Below are 14,472 nucleotides of genomic sequence, written 5' to 3' on the forward strand. Positions count from 1 at the left end.
TTTGACCTAAAGCAGCTCTAAATTTTATTTTTTTTTCAAAAGATTTTATTCATTTATTTGACAGAGAGAGCACAAGCAGAGGGAGTGGCAGGCAAAGGGAAAGGGAGAAGAAGTAGCCTCCCCATAGAACAGGGAGCCCAATGTGGGGCTGGTTCCCAGGACCCTGGGATCATGACCTGAGCAAAAGGCAGAGACCCAACTGACTGAGCCACCCAGCTGCCCTGCAGCTTGAAATTTTAAAAGAGAAACAGAAAATGCAATCTTTTCTCATTTGCTGTTTCTTTAAACAAGTACACTCTACCTCCCCAAAGATTTCCCCCTAAAAAGAAAACACATTGCACAGCTTGACCTGTAATTTAAATCACAATTAAGCTTCCAGTTAGATTTTTGTCATAAATCTGCCATAAATACCCCAGCATTCCGTTAAATTCCCTTACCCTCTTAAACAGCATGACCCCAGTTTTATTTTTCCTAGACATAAAATGTTGAATTTCATGGATTTATGAGTTTCATGAATAAGACTAATCCAATGGCCATTTGTAGAGAAATTCTCACCAGATACTCCTAGATCCCATTAATTAATAAAAAATATTCAAAATAAATATTACTGCAAATTAAGTAGAATGCTGGCAATATTGCTTTGTATAAAAAGATGCCACTGACTGGAACTGTGAGGAACATTTCCTCCTGTTGTCCCTGCTCAGCACTTTGACCTATGCTACATCCAAGCTGCTTTTTACAAATCTACCTTTTATCCTGTCATTTATTCTTAGTGAGATACTACTTCTTCTTCACTTCCCTGAACACAAAGAAGTTGTTAAGATTTTACGTTTGTGACCTAAACCTGGGTACCCACTATAAATCCAAACTTGACTGAGAATGTCCAGCATCTGGTGAAATAGGTCAGCTGGGGTTTCAATGACTTGAGGGCTTCAGTAGTAACATGGAAAAGAAAGTTACCAGAGGCATTAAGACTGCTAGTTATTTCTAGGGCACTATAAGATTACTGCAAGAAGTTATGCTTTGTAATCAATAAAATAAGAACTGATATCCACTGTAGTATAAGCTCCGTGAGGCAGAAATTGTTGTACTCTTCACTGACATTGTAAGCACCCAAGCATTTGTTGAATAAATGGATGGACTTTAGTCCTGGCTTTTCTCTGTGATCAAAGTCTAGTTCTGTGATCCTGCTTCTTCATCTATAAAATGGAGATAATTGGTTCAGTAGGTTAAGCATCTGACTCTTGATCTCAGCTCAGGTCTTGATCTCAGGGTTGTGAGTTCAAGCCTGGTGTTGGACTCCAAGCTGGGAATGGAGCCTACTTTAAAAAACAAAATAAAAATAAATAATTATTGAGTTACATAAAGTAACTTAGGAAAAGCGTTTGGAACCTGGCACTAGTATACATCAATATTTTAAGCAGTAAAAGTAATAAGATGACAAGCTAAGTCATAAATGAGGTGTTTTTTAAATGAGATTATTTTAAATCATTGAACAGCAATGATGGGCAAAACTGTTTGAAAGTTGCAAACCCTGTTTTTTTCCCCTAAAATGTGAAGGATTAAATTTTTAGGCATAAAAAGCCTTTGTTTTTGGAGAATCATCTGGATACTCAAGTTTATACAAACATTGAGCAATGGTTCTCTGCTAGATTTTAGATATATAGCACCAAGAAAATAAAGAGCTTTCCTTAATATAGTAACATATTTATATTAACGTAGGCAAAATCTGTTTCTCTCAAAAACATGTTTCTTTACTGTGTATGGATCTAGAGTAGTCTATGCCTGTACCTTATTGCTTGTCCTTATAGAAGTCAATAAGCATTTTCTTTTTTCCAAGTAGTGACCCATAAAGATTGGGAGAGGAGAACTAGAAATGGCAAAAAAGACTGGCAGACATGATTTTCAATGCCCACTGACAAAAGATATAAAGAGAATTAGATCTGGATTGCTGAAGCTGCAATAAGCTATGCCATGAATGTCCCACAAATGCTGTATTTTGAAGGGGAAAAAAAAAACCCTCAAACTCTTAAAAATGTATTGATGTTACATTATCCTGGTCTGAAGTCCCTTGGGAAATAAAGGTCAGGATCCTACCCTTTTGGGTAGGAGTGGGATTTGGGGAAAATAGGAAAATAGAGTATAGGAAGAGTGAAGACTGAAGAATAGCCAGAGGGCTGGATATTCCCTATCTGCCACCCAACCGGAGTGGGGTATAAGTGGAGCAGAAGTTAGTGTTTGAAGATAAGGTCAGAGTTGGAAAGGGAGGAGAGAGAGTGATCAAGGTATACCTGAGTTTCTGTGCATGTTAATGTTTGATGGAGTATGCAGGTAATTACTTAGGAATTTTAAGAAGCATAAAAGTAACAAAACAACAACCAATGTTCATTTGAAAAATCTAAAAAACAGAATGCGTGTTCTCTAGTTTCAAAAGAATGCCCATCTTTATACTATGTTCTATATGTTCTTCTGGTTGTTCCTCAGTTCAGTAAACATTTATGGAGCACAACTCTGTCAAAGAACTGGGATGGATGCTAAGTATACAGACACTAATAAGGCAAGACCACTGCTATGAAAATGCTCACAGTGAGGAGAAACAAGAATATAAATGTATATAATGTATATAATTTATAATGTATATAAATATAATAACATGTAACAGGAGTCTGTGTATGTAATAAAGGAGCACAAAGGAGGGGTAGTAATTATATTGGGCAGCAACTGGGAGCTGGTGATACTTGAATCGTACTCTTTGAACCTGAAACTGCAGCTGTTCCATGGCATAATAGAAGCTTGTTTTTACTTTACAGGTTAAAAAAGTAGGATGGGGAAAGTATATGGGGCTGACAGCCTCTGAAGCAAAAAAGCTAGGATGGATATTCTATGGTAGGTTACTCAGCTTTGTGATGATCACTTGGTCACTGATGGTATGACACAAAGAGAATATGGCTAGCTGGCATAAAAAAAATGTTTCAATGTTATATCAATGGGAAATAATCACTACCATTAATTTGCTGAGCCTTAAAATATTGAATAATTTGAGGAATATATTATGTATTTCAATAATCTGCATTTTTCAATGTTTCTGCATTTTTCTTTCTAACCTATTCTTTTCCTTTACCTTAATCAGAAAGCAGGAAATGAACTCCCTAAACTTACTCATATTCAACCAGTATTTATTGTCCACTGTGTGCTAAGCCCTGAGGTATGTCACAAAGATATGCCACTATATGAATAAAGCTCAGAAGAAAAATCTGATGAAAGGATTAAGAGATTAAAGAAGAGAATAGGAGGAATGTTTCCAGAAATGGATTAGATCTGGGTTTTGAAATAGACATAGAAATAGAAATACACATGCGGAGAGATATGGAGAGGATGGGCATTTCAAGTTTAGCACGTGCAAAGACACAGAGATGAAGAACATCAACATTTCAAGAATGACACAAAGTTCTTTAAAATGGCATACAAAATACTATATTATCTGAGGCTTCTGTGATCTCCTGTTCTAAATCTTGATAATTTTTACATCAAGCATTATGTTTATGTTCTATGCCTTGTGCCATCTACTCTATTTATAATGCCTTTTACTCTTTCTCTGGTTATGTCTTTATACAAATCATCTCCACTCAACTATGGACTCCTTGGGACAGGTCCACATCTTATTCATCTTTATATCCCAACACCTTACACACTTCTTGGCATAAGGTAGGCATTCTATAAATGCCTTCTGAATTCATTCATTCATCTATCCATTAACAAAGTTGGCATGCTATCTTTTGTCATTGGTTGGTTGGTTGGTTCACAGTAGTGAACAACAACAACAACAAAAAAACAAGGCAATCTAAAGAAGAAACAGGAGATGAGTCTGGGAAAGAAGGTTGAGAATGAATTATGAAAGGCCAGGCATGTCACCTTAAAGAGACTAGAATTAATTCTGTAGGCAGTTTCCACCAAGTATTTATACAGAGTGTAGAGATATCATATTTTTGATATAGAAGCATAAGTATTTTGTAGAACTTTAGAGAGGGTAGAGACTGGTACTAATAAGTATTTGCTGAATTAGGAATTTAAGTCAGAATTCAAAGAATAAGAAATACTTGTGACTAGAGGACTGAAGAAGGATGTCGAAGACTACAGAAAATGTTAATTACAGAAGGGACAGAGTTTGTGAACTAAAAATCTAAGAGTGAAAAGTCTGTTTGAATCTAGTAAGAACTAACAGTAATAAAAGGGAACCCACTGGAAGAAGATCAAGCAGATGTGCATGGATTTGAAATAAAAAAGAAGATACCATCATGACAAAGAGAACAATGAAATGAGAATCACATTGGAGAAAGGGGATCCAGTAATCATCTCCATGAAGGAAGGGGTGTGGCAAAAGAGAAGGAGTAGTTTTAACTATAAACCAATATGGAAGTGATAAAAGTCAAGGAGAGCTGAAAACCTGCAATTACAAATAGGAAATAAGACCTTGGATTTTATGAGTATTATGTGAAAATATTTTCTTAAAAGCTAGTTGGTGCTGGACTTCTGTTTTTTAGGAAAAGCTACTTTATATGGAATATAAGAATCTGAAAGCAATGCTTGCCGGTGCAAAACAGAGATCACTGATGTTCTTCATGAAAAGTAAATGAGAATGATGAGGGAGTGGAAGGCAAGCTGAGGACAAAGCACAAGCTGACACCCCACAAACCCCCACCGCCACTCCTAGGTGGGATATATGTGATATTCCTCAGGCATTCCTGGCTGCCCTAAAACTAAGAAAAGGAAAAAACAAAAAACAAATGTTTAACTAATAGAGATCACAGTCCCTCAAGACAGGAGTGTGTAAAAGTCTTAGTGATTTACAAGGAAAAAGCATTCTTATCAATAGCTAACTTTCAGAGACCCTTAGACTCAATTTCTTGGAGTCCTAACAACACCTGCCCATCCATAGAGATGTGGGAAACAAAGGTAGAAGGGAATGTAAATAAAATAAAATTTCCTGGGGATCCCTGGGTGGCTCAGCGGTTTAGCGCCAGCCTTTGGCCCAAGGCCCGATCCTGAAATCCCGGGATCCAGGATCGAGTCCCGCGTTGGGCTCCCGGCATGGAGCCTGCTTCTCCCTCCTCCTGCTTCTCCCTCCTCCTGTGTCTCTGCCTCTCTCTCTCTCTCTCTCTATCATAAATAAATAAATAAATAAATAAATAAATAAATAAATCTTTAAAAAATAAAAAAAATAAAAAAAATAAAATTTCCTTATAACCTGCAGCCCATTGACAAGGACTTGTGATAGTCAGAGTATAACATCCAGGAAACTCCCAACTGTCTTAATGTTAATGCTTTGCTAGAGGGAAACACAACCTTGACAATGACAAAGCCTCCGATATCTGGTAGGTCCTCTTTAGCATATAAAAGTTCTTTTGAAAACCTCCCTTCTCCCTAACCTCCCCCAACTCCTCAGTATATATAATCAGCCATTCCTTACAATCCTGATGAAGCAACTCCTGCCCACAAGTCCAGTCACAGTGCTTTAATAAAATCACCAATTTGCGCCATAGACATCTCAAGAATTCTTTCTTGGTCATCAGCTCCAGACCTCACCCCACCAACACCAACTCACACGCATTCAAAAACTACGTCATGAAGACCTCCTCTAAAATGATTGACTGAACTTTCCTTTATAAAGTAATACTGGATAAAATATAATAGTATCTTTGAAGAGGCACCTGCACCTCAATATCTATGGCAGCAATGTCTACAATAGCCAAACTATGGGAAGAACCCGGATGTCCATCAACAGATGAATAGATAAAGATGTAGTGTATATACACAATGGAATACAACTCAACATCAAAAAAAATAAAATAAAAATAAAAAAAATAAAAATAAGGGAAAAAAGAAAAAGAAATCTTTCCATTTGCAATTATGTGGATGGAACTAGAGGGTATTATGCTAAGCAAAATAAGTCAGTCAGAAAAAGACAATTATGATATGATCTCACTCATATGTGGAATTTAAGAAACAAAGCAGAGGATCATAGCAGAAGAGAGGGAAAAATAAAACAAGATGAAATCAGAGAGGGAGACAAACCATAAGAAACTCTTAATCAGAGGAAACAAACTGAGGCTCGCTGGAGGGGAGAGGGATGGAGGGATGGGGTAACTGGGTAATAATGGACATTAAAGAGGGCACGGGATGTAATGAGCACTGGGCATTATATAAGACTGATGGATCACTGATCTCTACCTCTGAAAACAATACTACGTTATATGTTGATTGAATTTAAATTACAAAAAAATTGATGTAATAATTATTATATAAACCATATGCCAAGCTCAGTAACAAAAAGCAAAAACATGACAGGAAATTCTCAGTGCCAGAAACAAACTGATAAATTGCAGCCCTCCCACATTTTATACTTGGCTTTAGGGCTCGGGAGCCAGTAGCTGGGTTTCCGTGCACAAGCAGCACAAGGCCCAGCGCCTCAGTGAGGCTGAGGAATAGGAACTAAGCCCTCAGGTAAAACCTCGAGGCTTAAACAACTGCCAGTCACTGGGCCTGGAAAAATTCAACCTACTAGTCTGGGAAAGAGGCAAAGAAGTTTGTTCTTTGCTTGTGGCTTTGCATAGGGGTTAAAAACAAAAGGTACCTGTGAGAAATAAAAACCCCAGGCCTGCAAGATATAAATTTACAATATCTGCATAATTCGGAAACCACAAGCTGAGAAATAATCATTCACAAATGCCCCAGGATATTTAAGAGCCAAAGAACCCTGGCAGAAACAAATACATAACTGTTCTGAAGGGACTCTTTCACAACTCAGGGCATGAGAGACTCCCATTAAACAAAACAACCCCATCCCAGAACAGCACCATGGGAGGATATAAATCACTATGAGTAAAATTCAGCAAATGTTGTAAACAGTAGAGTTGGGAACTCAAAAGCTGGAGTACCTGAAAGAGAAAATAAAGTTATTTTATTAAAGAGGCAAAATAATAGAAATTATGACGAAAGAATACACAAAGAACCAAACAGAACATACTGCAGTTTCATCATCGAAATGAAAATGAATGGGTCTAACCAGATCCCATAAGTGAATGAATATAGTCATCTCCTTTTCCATTCCTTATTTTTTTAAGAGATTTTATTTATTTATTCATGAGACACACACACACACACACACACACAGAGGCAGAGACACAGGCAGTGGGAGAAGCAGGCTTCATGCGGGGAGCCCGATGCGGGACTCGATGCCAGGACTCCAGGATCACGCCATGAGCCAAAGGCAGACGCTCAACCACTGAGCCACCCAGGCGTCCCACCATTCCTTATTTTGGATTATGCTCCGCTATATTTGTCAAACAGGTTACACTTGGTGTATTCAAAATGAGCTCCTGTGCAATACAATTTTACAATATGAACTTCCATCATTATGAATTCATTCCTTTGAACCCCAAATTAATCTCAACAAAATGAATCAACCTTTCCTTACGTCTGCAGGGAAGGTAAAGTCCTTTCATTATTTCTTCTGTCCTAAGTTGCGGGGAGAAAGGAATCATCTAGGTCTCAAGGGCTACTTTAGAAGTCTAAAATTAGAAATATGCACCCAGGGATAGAGGGTTCTTCCCAGTGCCCTGGAAGAGTAGACCAAATCTTTTTCCTAAGTCCTTCCTTATGGCTTTATCAGTATGTTTGTTGGTGCTGCTGATTTGGACATAGGACTAAAACTTTACCAGCCTGCCAATCTTGAACCTTTCACAAGATCCATGGTGATGAAACAAGAACAGTGCTCTATTTTTATTACATTTACCCTATGGTCTATCCTTACTTCCAGCCCTTTTCTCTCCAAATTAGGGAGGTATTAGTGGCTTTGTGCCTTGGTCTTCCCCACTTCCCTATGATCTCAGGAGGGGGCTATAAGTCAGCCATTAGTTGTTTCCTCAAATCCATCCAATTTCACAGAAATTCCTTATGTACCTGGCATGCTGGAAGACTAAAACTGATATAGATCTCTCCCTTAATAAGCAATATTCATTTTAGGAAATAATTGCAATGGAAGTAGGTATGTATATTCTTTTAACAACTCAGAAGTGCTCATCCAGCAAAAGTGCATTTGCAGTTTTCATCCATCTGACTTAAATATATAAGCTAATTATTAAGGGCAAAGGCTAATAGTGTCCATTTTCACTCCTCAAAAATGTTTATTTTTCACAACCTGGTAAAACCCACTTCAGGGCTTGTTGGCAAATTAAAATGCTCTACTCACAAAGTGATGAAGGGGACATAGTTGAGAGTAAATGTATGTTAAAATTGAATAGGCCATTTGCAACAACAGGGATGGAGTTAGAGTATTATGCTAAGTGAAGTAAGTCAGAGAATGACAAATACCACATGATCTCGCTTATACGTGGAATTTAAGAAACAAAACAAACCAGCAAAGATTAAAAAAAAGAGAGAGAAAGAGCAACAAATGAAGAAACAGACTCTCTACAGAGAGAGACCAAGAAAGAGACTCTTAACTAGAGGGAAAAAAACTGATGTTTACCAGAAGGGAGGCAGGTGGGGGGACTGGGTTAAATGGGTGACGGGGATTAAGGAGGGGGCTTGTAAGCACTGGGTGTTGTATGGAAGTGTTGAATTATTATATTATACTCCTGAAACTAGTATCACACTGCATGTTAGCGATCCTGGAATTAAAATAAAAAAACTTAATAGAAAATTGAATAGAACCGGGATCCCTGGGTGGCGCAGCGGTTTAGCGCCTGCCTTTGGCCCAGGGCGTGATCCTGGAGACCCGGGATCGAATCCCACGACGGGCTCCCGGTGCATGGAGCCTGCTTCTCCCTCTGCCTGAGTCTCTGCCTCTCTCTCTCTCTCTCTGTGACTATCATAAATAAATAAAAATTAAAAAAAAAAAAAGAAAATTGAATAGAACCAATATAGGAGTTGTAGAATGTAGGGGCTGCAGGATTCAAGATAGACAAAGAGAAATACTTAGCTGTTAAAAGATGTGAGGCTAGTAACCATTGACATTACAGAAGGGGGTGGGATAGGAGTGTAAGTGAGTCTTTAGTAAATAAACCAAACCCCCCCAAAAAAACTTTTTTTGTTCCTTTATAAGTAGGGAAAGGGATCCCTGGGTGGCGCAGCGGTTTGGCGCCTGCCTTTGGCCCAGGGCGCGATCCTGGAGACCCGGGATCGAATCCCACGTCAGGCTCCCGGTGCATGGAGCCTGCTTCTCCCTCTGCCTGTGTCTCTGCCTCTCTCTCTCTCTCTCTCTGTGACTATCATAAATAAATAAATAAATAAAAATTTAAAAAAAAAAAGTAAGGAAAGAATTTCAAAACATAGGCCCATTCTTGGTAATTTTTGGTAGTTCCACTGGTGCCCAATGCTGCAAAGCCATTCTGGGCCAAAGAAAGACCTTTCTTTCTTCCTTTTTCTTTTTCTTTCTTTTCTTTTCTTTCTTTTCTTCCTTCCTTCCTTTTTCTTTTCTTTTCTTTTCTTTTCTTTTCTTTTTTTTCTTTCTTTTCTTTTCTTTTTTTTCTTTCTGACATTTTAAATACGTGGTATAACACAGGGGACCGGGTGCACCGTGTTTTTCTGCATCACCTGGGGACAGTGCCCTCTGAGGCCGTCCTTCCTAAAGGACGGTTATTATCCGTATGCTCACCTCCGGCTGAAGTGGCCAGTTTGGTTAAGAACAGGACACGCTAATAAACACAGACCCTGGTTACGAGCGGTACTGGATTCCGATCACGAAGAGGACCGGTAGGTCACCATCACGAGGACGCGCTGCGGGGCTGGACGCCCAGCCTCTCCGCTCACCTGTAAGAGGAGAACAACGTCACAGGTTTCAGAGATGCTGCAGGATTTTAAAGCCCTGGGAACCCAGCCTGACACACGGAGGCTCAACAAATACTAGCTGTCGGGTTTCCAAAGAAACTCTCGGACATGCTGGCTCTGCCACCGTTTTATAAGTGCAGGGAGCGGAACACCTGTTAGGCCACCCCCTGCTGCCGGCCGCACAGCTCCCGACGACCCCGAGTACCAACCTCCCTCCCCGACGCGAAATTGGAGATGAAAATGAAATTGAAATGAAATTGGGGATGCCCGGGGGGCTCAGCGGTTTGGCGCCACCTGCGGCCCAGGGCGTGACCCCGGGGTCTCGGGATCGAATCCCGCATCGGGCTCCCTGCGTGGCGCCTGCTTCTCTCTCTGCCTGTGTCTCTGCCTCTCTCTCTCTCTCTCTGTGTCTCTCATGAATAAATAAATGAAATTTTAAAAAGATTTTAAGATTTTTAAAAGATTAAAAAAAAAGAAAAAGCCCGCCAGGGTCCGGAGCGCGGAGGGGCGGAGCCAGAACGCGCCCCCCAGGCCTCCCAAACTCCGCTCTTCCCCAGCCCCCCAAAAAGCGCAGCCTCCCAATTTTGATAAATTTGAGCCAAATAATCAGGTAAATTCTGAGGCTTCTGCAGGACGATGAGGACACGGGGAAAGAGGCCGCCCGCCTCCCCGCCTCCACGGCTCTACAACTACCCCGGCGCGAACCAGCGAGTCCCGCCAGGATCGCGGGACTCGGGGGCGGGGCTTCTGGGGGCGGGGCCTCCGGGGGGCGGGGCCTCCGGGCAGCCCGAGGCCAGATGGGGCCTAAACGGGGGCGGGGCCGGCGAAGCGCGAGGCCCCCAGGCTGCGGTGCGGGGCTGCCCGCGGGATGCCGGACGCCGGGCTCCACACAAGCCGCGTGCTCCTTTAGTCCTCAGGCCCCCGCCGTCGCACCCCCGGAGCTGCCAGTGTCGTGACGCCCTTTCCTACCTCCTGGTCGCTTTTACTGTTGGACGGGAGGGAAAAATGTAACCTCTAAGTCAGGCATCTCCTAGGCACCGGCCAATGAACTAGGCAGCGGAGGTGGGGTCCTTTGCTCGCGCCGAAATTCAAAGATATAAATATTTCCGGCCGGGTTGAGGAGCGCGGGCTGTGCGTCGGAGCCGCTATGTCGGGGTCTGCTTGGTAGCGTCCGAAAGCCCGGCAGAGTGGGCCGGTCTCTGCTTTTGCAACCAGGAGTAGCTTCTAGGGCACCTGAGACCCGGGCGGCTTGGCGCGGCGGGGAGGCGGGTGCGTCCGCGCGGCAGGTGGGGCCTAGTCGGGCAGTCCCGGCTGCCGAGGAGGACGCGTTGTTTCTGTGTGTGCGCGGCGGGGCGGCGGGTAGGGGGGAGACGGGTTCGCGAGAAGCGACCTCAAGCTAATGTTAGTCCTGATGGGTTCCCTGGCGGAGTGGCTCCTTTCTCTCTAGCCCGGGAGGAGGGCAAACAGGTGTTGGTAGAAAGGCCTGGTGGGGCGCGGGGACACGCCGAGTGCGAAACAACCTGGAGGGTATTGACTGACCCCCCCCCCCCCCCCCCCCCGCCCTGGAGTCTGGGGCCGAAGCGGTGGACATCAGCAAAGATCAATAGGAACTTGCATTGCGATGGTCTGGAGAGACGAATAGATACTGTTGAGTGTCATCTTGAAGTACGACGAAGGGAAAAGAGTGAGGGGATGGGGACAGGTCCGTTTTTAAATGGGAAAGTCAAAAAAGAGCCTAGTAAAGTGACATTTGAAGAAAGACGTGAGAGTGAGTCGCGTCAGTATCTGGAAACAGGGCACTACGGGCAAAGGGAGTGGGATGTGGAATGATCCGTTTCTGTTAGAGAATGATAAAGATGAGGTAAGCCTGGGGAAGGAAGTCGGTGACTTCCAGGTTGAACTAATGGTTTAATTCACTTCCAACTGGTTAGATTGGAAAACGTGTCTTTTACATCAGAGGAAAGTAGCTCGGCAAGTGCCGGTTTTCTTTCTCTGGAAGCTGTCATTCTTATGTTTTTTAGTCTTTCACGTACATTATGATTACAGATTTCTGTTCCACTTAATGTTCTCTGTTTTGTATAGAGCTGCTTTGCGGCCTGTTTGATTCCCAGCAGAAGTTTTGCCAGTCCTAGTCCCTGGTGACCATGCATGTCAAGTCCATCATTCTTGAAGGATTTAAGTCCTACGCTCAGAGGACTGAAGTCAATGGTTTTGATCCCCTCTTTAATGCCATCACTGGTTTAAATGGTAGTGGGAAATCCAACATATTGGACTCCATCTGCTTTTTGCTGGGCATCTCCAACCTATCTCAGGTAAACTTTCTGATGTACGTGAATCTTAAGTTTGGGGAGTCTCGAGGGAACCCACATTGAACACAGACTATATTGCTAGTATCTCTTCATTTGCGTTTTGAGCAAATTTTAAGTAAATCATTATACCTCACCGCAGTCCTTTAGAGGTAGATGTCATTACTCCACTTTTTAGGTGAGAAAACAGAACTTTTGGGTTGCTTAAGGTTCATTTCCTTAAGATGTTTGGAGCAACACTCAAACTCAGGCATTGTTTAAGGCAGCCTTCTTCCAGAGTCTGGATTCCTACCCATTCACTCTGCATCTGAACGGTGAAATTCTTAGATGCTGTCTTCCTAAATCTTTCAAATGAACTTCAGTTAAGAAATTAGTAGAAAACAATTCAATGCAGGGTTGGAAGAGTCCTGTGGAGAAAGGCCCTCATTTTAGGTGGTTTCCCATTTTCCTTTCCTTGCTTCTGAATGCAACTGTCCTCAGCTACTTAACAGATACTACATGGGTGCTTTTCCAACAGCAAGTAACCCATTTTTAATGCCTTTTTGTGCAGTATGGGGTTTTGTAGATGATAAACTTTTCTTTTGTTTTAGGTTCGGGCTTCTAACTTACAAGATTTAGTTTACAAAAACGGGCAGGCTGGTATCACCAAAGCCTCAGTGTCAATCACATTTGATAATTCTGACAAAAAGCAAAGTCCTTTAGGATTTGAGGTTCATGATGAAATAACAGTAACAAGGCAGGTGAGTGGCTACAAAATATTTGGATACTTAAGAACTTATATCTGACCTGTTTTTTTGGCAATATGACTTTACTGGCAAAGTTGATGAGCAAATTGATCAAATAGACTCGACCTCTTAAGAATGTCTTCCTTATTTTAAAAATTTGATCATGCAAATTCCACCATTTACCAAGAGGATTGAAAGGGATCTGGAAACCTGTCAGTCGGTACAGGCACTCAGCTGTGCTTAAATCTTGAACGGTATTTGAGTCTTCTCTGCTGGGATACCTATACTTGGGATCTTGTTACCTTCTGAGGTAATCTACTCTGTTATTGGGCAGGTCTAATTAAAAAGTTATTTCTATAAAGTGAGCCAAAGTATTATCATCAAGTTTTACATATTAAATCTGGTTCTTTGAGATCATAATCCATATTTTAATATTTCGGTTTAATATTGAGGTGTTAAATATTTAAGCTAAATCTTTCTAGGTCTTTCAACTGATAAAATTGTTTCTATTTCCTTCACTTGTCTGATTCCACTGAATACAAATTTGCGCTAGGTTTTTTTTGCCTTTATTTCATGCATGGCGCCTTAAATTGCATTTACGAGGATTAGTCTCCTTAGGACAGGATTAAGCAGAATTGTCACTTCATTTTAAGTGCGATTCTCTTTTCCCCTATATGACATTGGAGAGTTCAAAATACATTATGAATTCATATCCAACTTACTTAAAAATCACCGTAATTTTTAAAATGTGTATTAGCTGTGTTACTGCCATTTCTATTTGTAAGAAGGTTTTTGAAACCAGTGCAGGACCAGACCTTTGTCCCTTTATCTTGTTATAGTCATACAATGTTCCTTTGTCAGTTTTATTTTTAAAAATTCTGTTAAGTCCTGTTTACTCTCTATGTTAGCATTATGTAGCTTGTAGATTCTGCTTTCTTTTTTAATAAAAACCTTAAGAAAAAATAAGGCATTGACTAGGTTGGGATAAAATCCTGTTCTGTGTCATTAAGCATCCATCAGATACCTTTTAGGAATTTTCATAAGTCTTCTACTAATCTACCTAAAATTCCTGTCCTCATGCAGTCCATATGCCTTTATTTTCACCAAAATTTTGTTATAGGGATTTTTAAAAAATATTTATGTATACTAGATTTCTTGTTTAAATATATTAATATATGATCTATTAGCTTAATACTCCTGTCAAGAAAAGAAATGAATTAACACTCATCCAGTAGTTTGCTGTGTGCTGGGCATTCTTAAAGGCACTGGGAAATACAGAGAGAAAAATGAGCAACATCTTTTTAAGGACCTCAAAATACTGAGGATGACATGATTATGTCCATTAAGTGACAGTATAAGGGCTATAGTACAGTGTGAACAAGCTGGTGTCTGGTAGAAGTTGTTCTTTGAAGCTCTATGGTTACTCTTTTTCTTTCAAGAATTCAAAAGTCATGTCTTTATTAACTCCTTTTAGAATCTCTCAAGGATTGTTATCAAACTGCTTATCTTTGGGGCATTTGGGTGGCCCAGTCGGTTAAGCATCTGACTATTGATTAGGGGTCGTGATCTCAAAGTTGGGAGATTGAGCCCCCTTGTCGGTCTCCCTGATGGGC

General features: G+C 41.0%; 1 protein-coding gene and 1 long non-coding RNA gene across 5 annotated transcripts in view; one reads left to right on the forward strand and one right to left on the reverse strand.

The window, feature by feature from the left end:
• Positions 1-10,570, reverse strand: LOC144322567 (uncharacterized). 2 transcript variants are annotated; one of them, XR_013388184.1, is made up of 3 exons: positions 10,038-10,570; positions 9,656-9,810; positions 1-1,322 (listed from the first exon to the last, which is right to left on the reverse strand). It is a non-coding gene; the product is annotated as an uncharacterized LOC144322567 (long non-coding RNA). The 2 variants fall into 2 exon arrangements; XR_013388183.1 differs by having other exon boundaries at positions 1-6,935.
• A 302-nt stretch (positions 10,571-10,872) lies between these two features.
• SMC2 (structural maintenance of chromosomes 2) overlaps positions 10,873-14,472 on the forward strand; it is a 68,913-nt gene continuing 65,313 nt past the window's right edge. The window contains exons 1-3 of one of the 3 annotated variants that reach the window (XM_077912756.1): positions 10,873-10,890; positions 11,911-12,140; positions 12,725-12,874. In XM_077912756.1, coding sequence (XP_077768882.1) covers positions 11,973-12,140; positions 12,725-12,874 — 318 coding nt within the window. In that variant the 5' untranslated portion in view covers positions 10,873-10,890; positions 11,911-11,972. Of the gene's footprint in view, positions 10,891-10,920; positions 11,115-11,910; positions 12,141-12,724; positions 12,875-14,472 lie in introns of those variants that run through there. The other 2 variants (XM_077912754.1, XM_077912755.1) reach the window with 2 other exon arrangements.

This window comes from Canis aureus, chromosome 10 (assembly GCF_053574225.1).
Source record: "Canis aureus isolate CA01 chromosome 10, VMU_Caureus_v.1.0, whole genome shotgun sequence".
In the NCBI taxonomy this organism is placed as follows: Eukaryota; Metazoa; Chordata; class Mammalia; order Carnivora; family Canidae; genus Canis; species Canis aureus.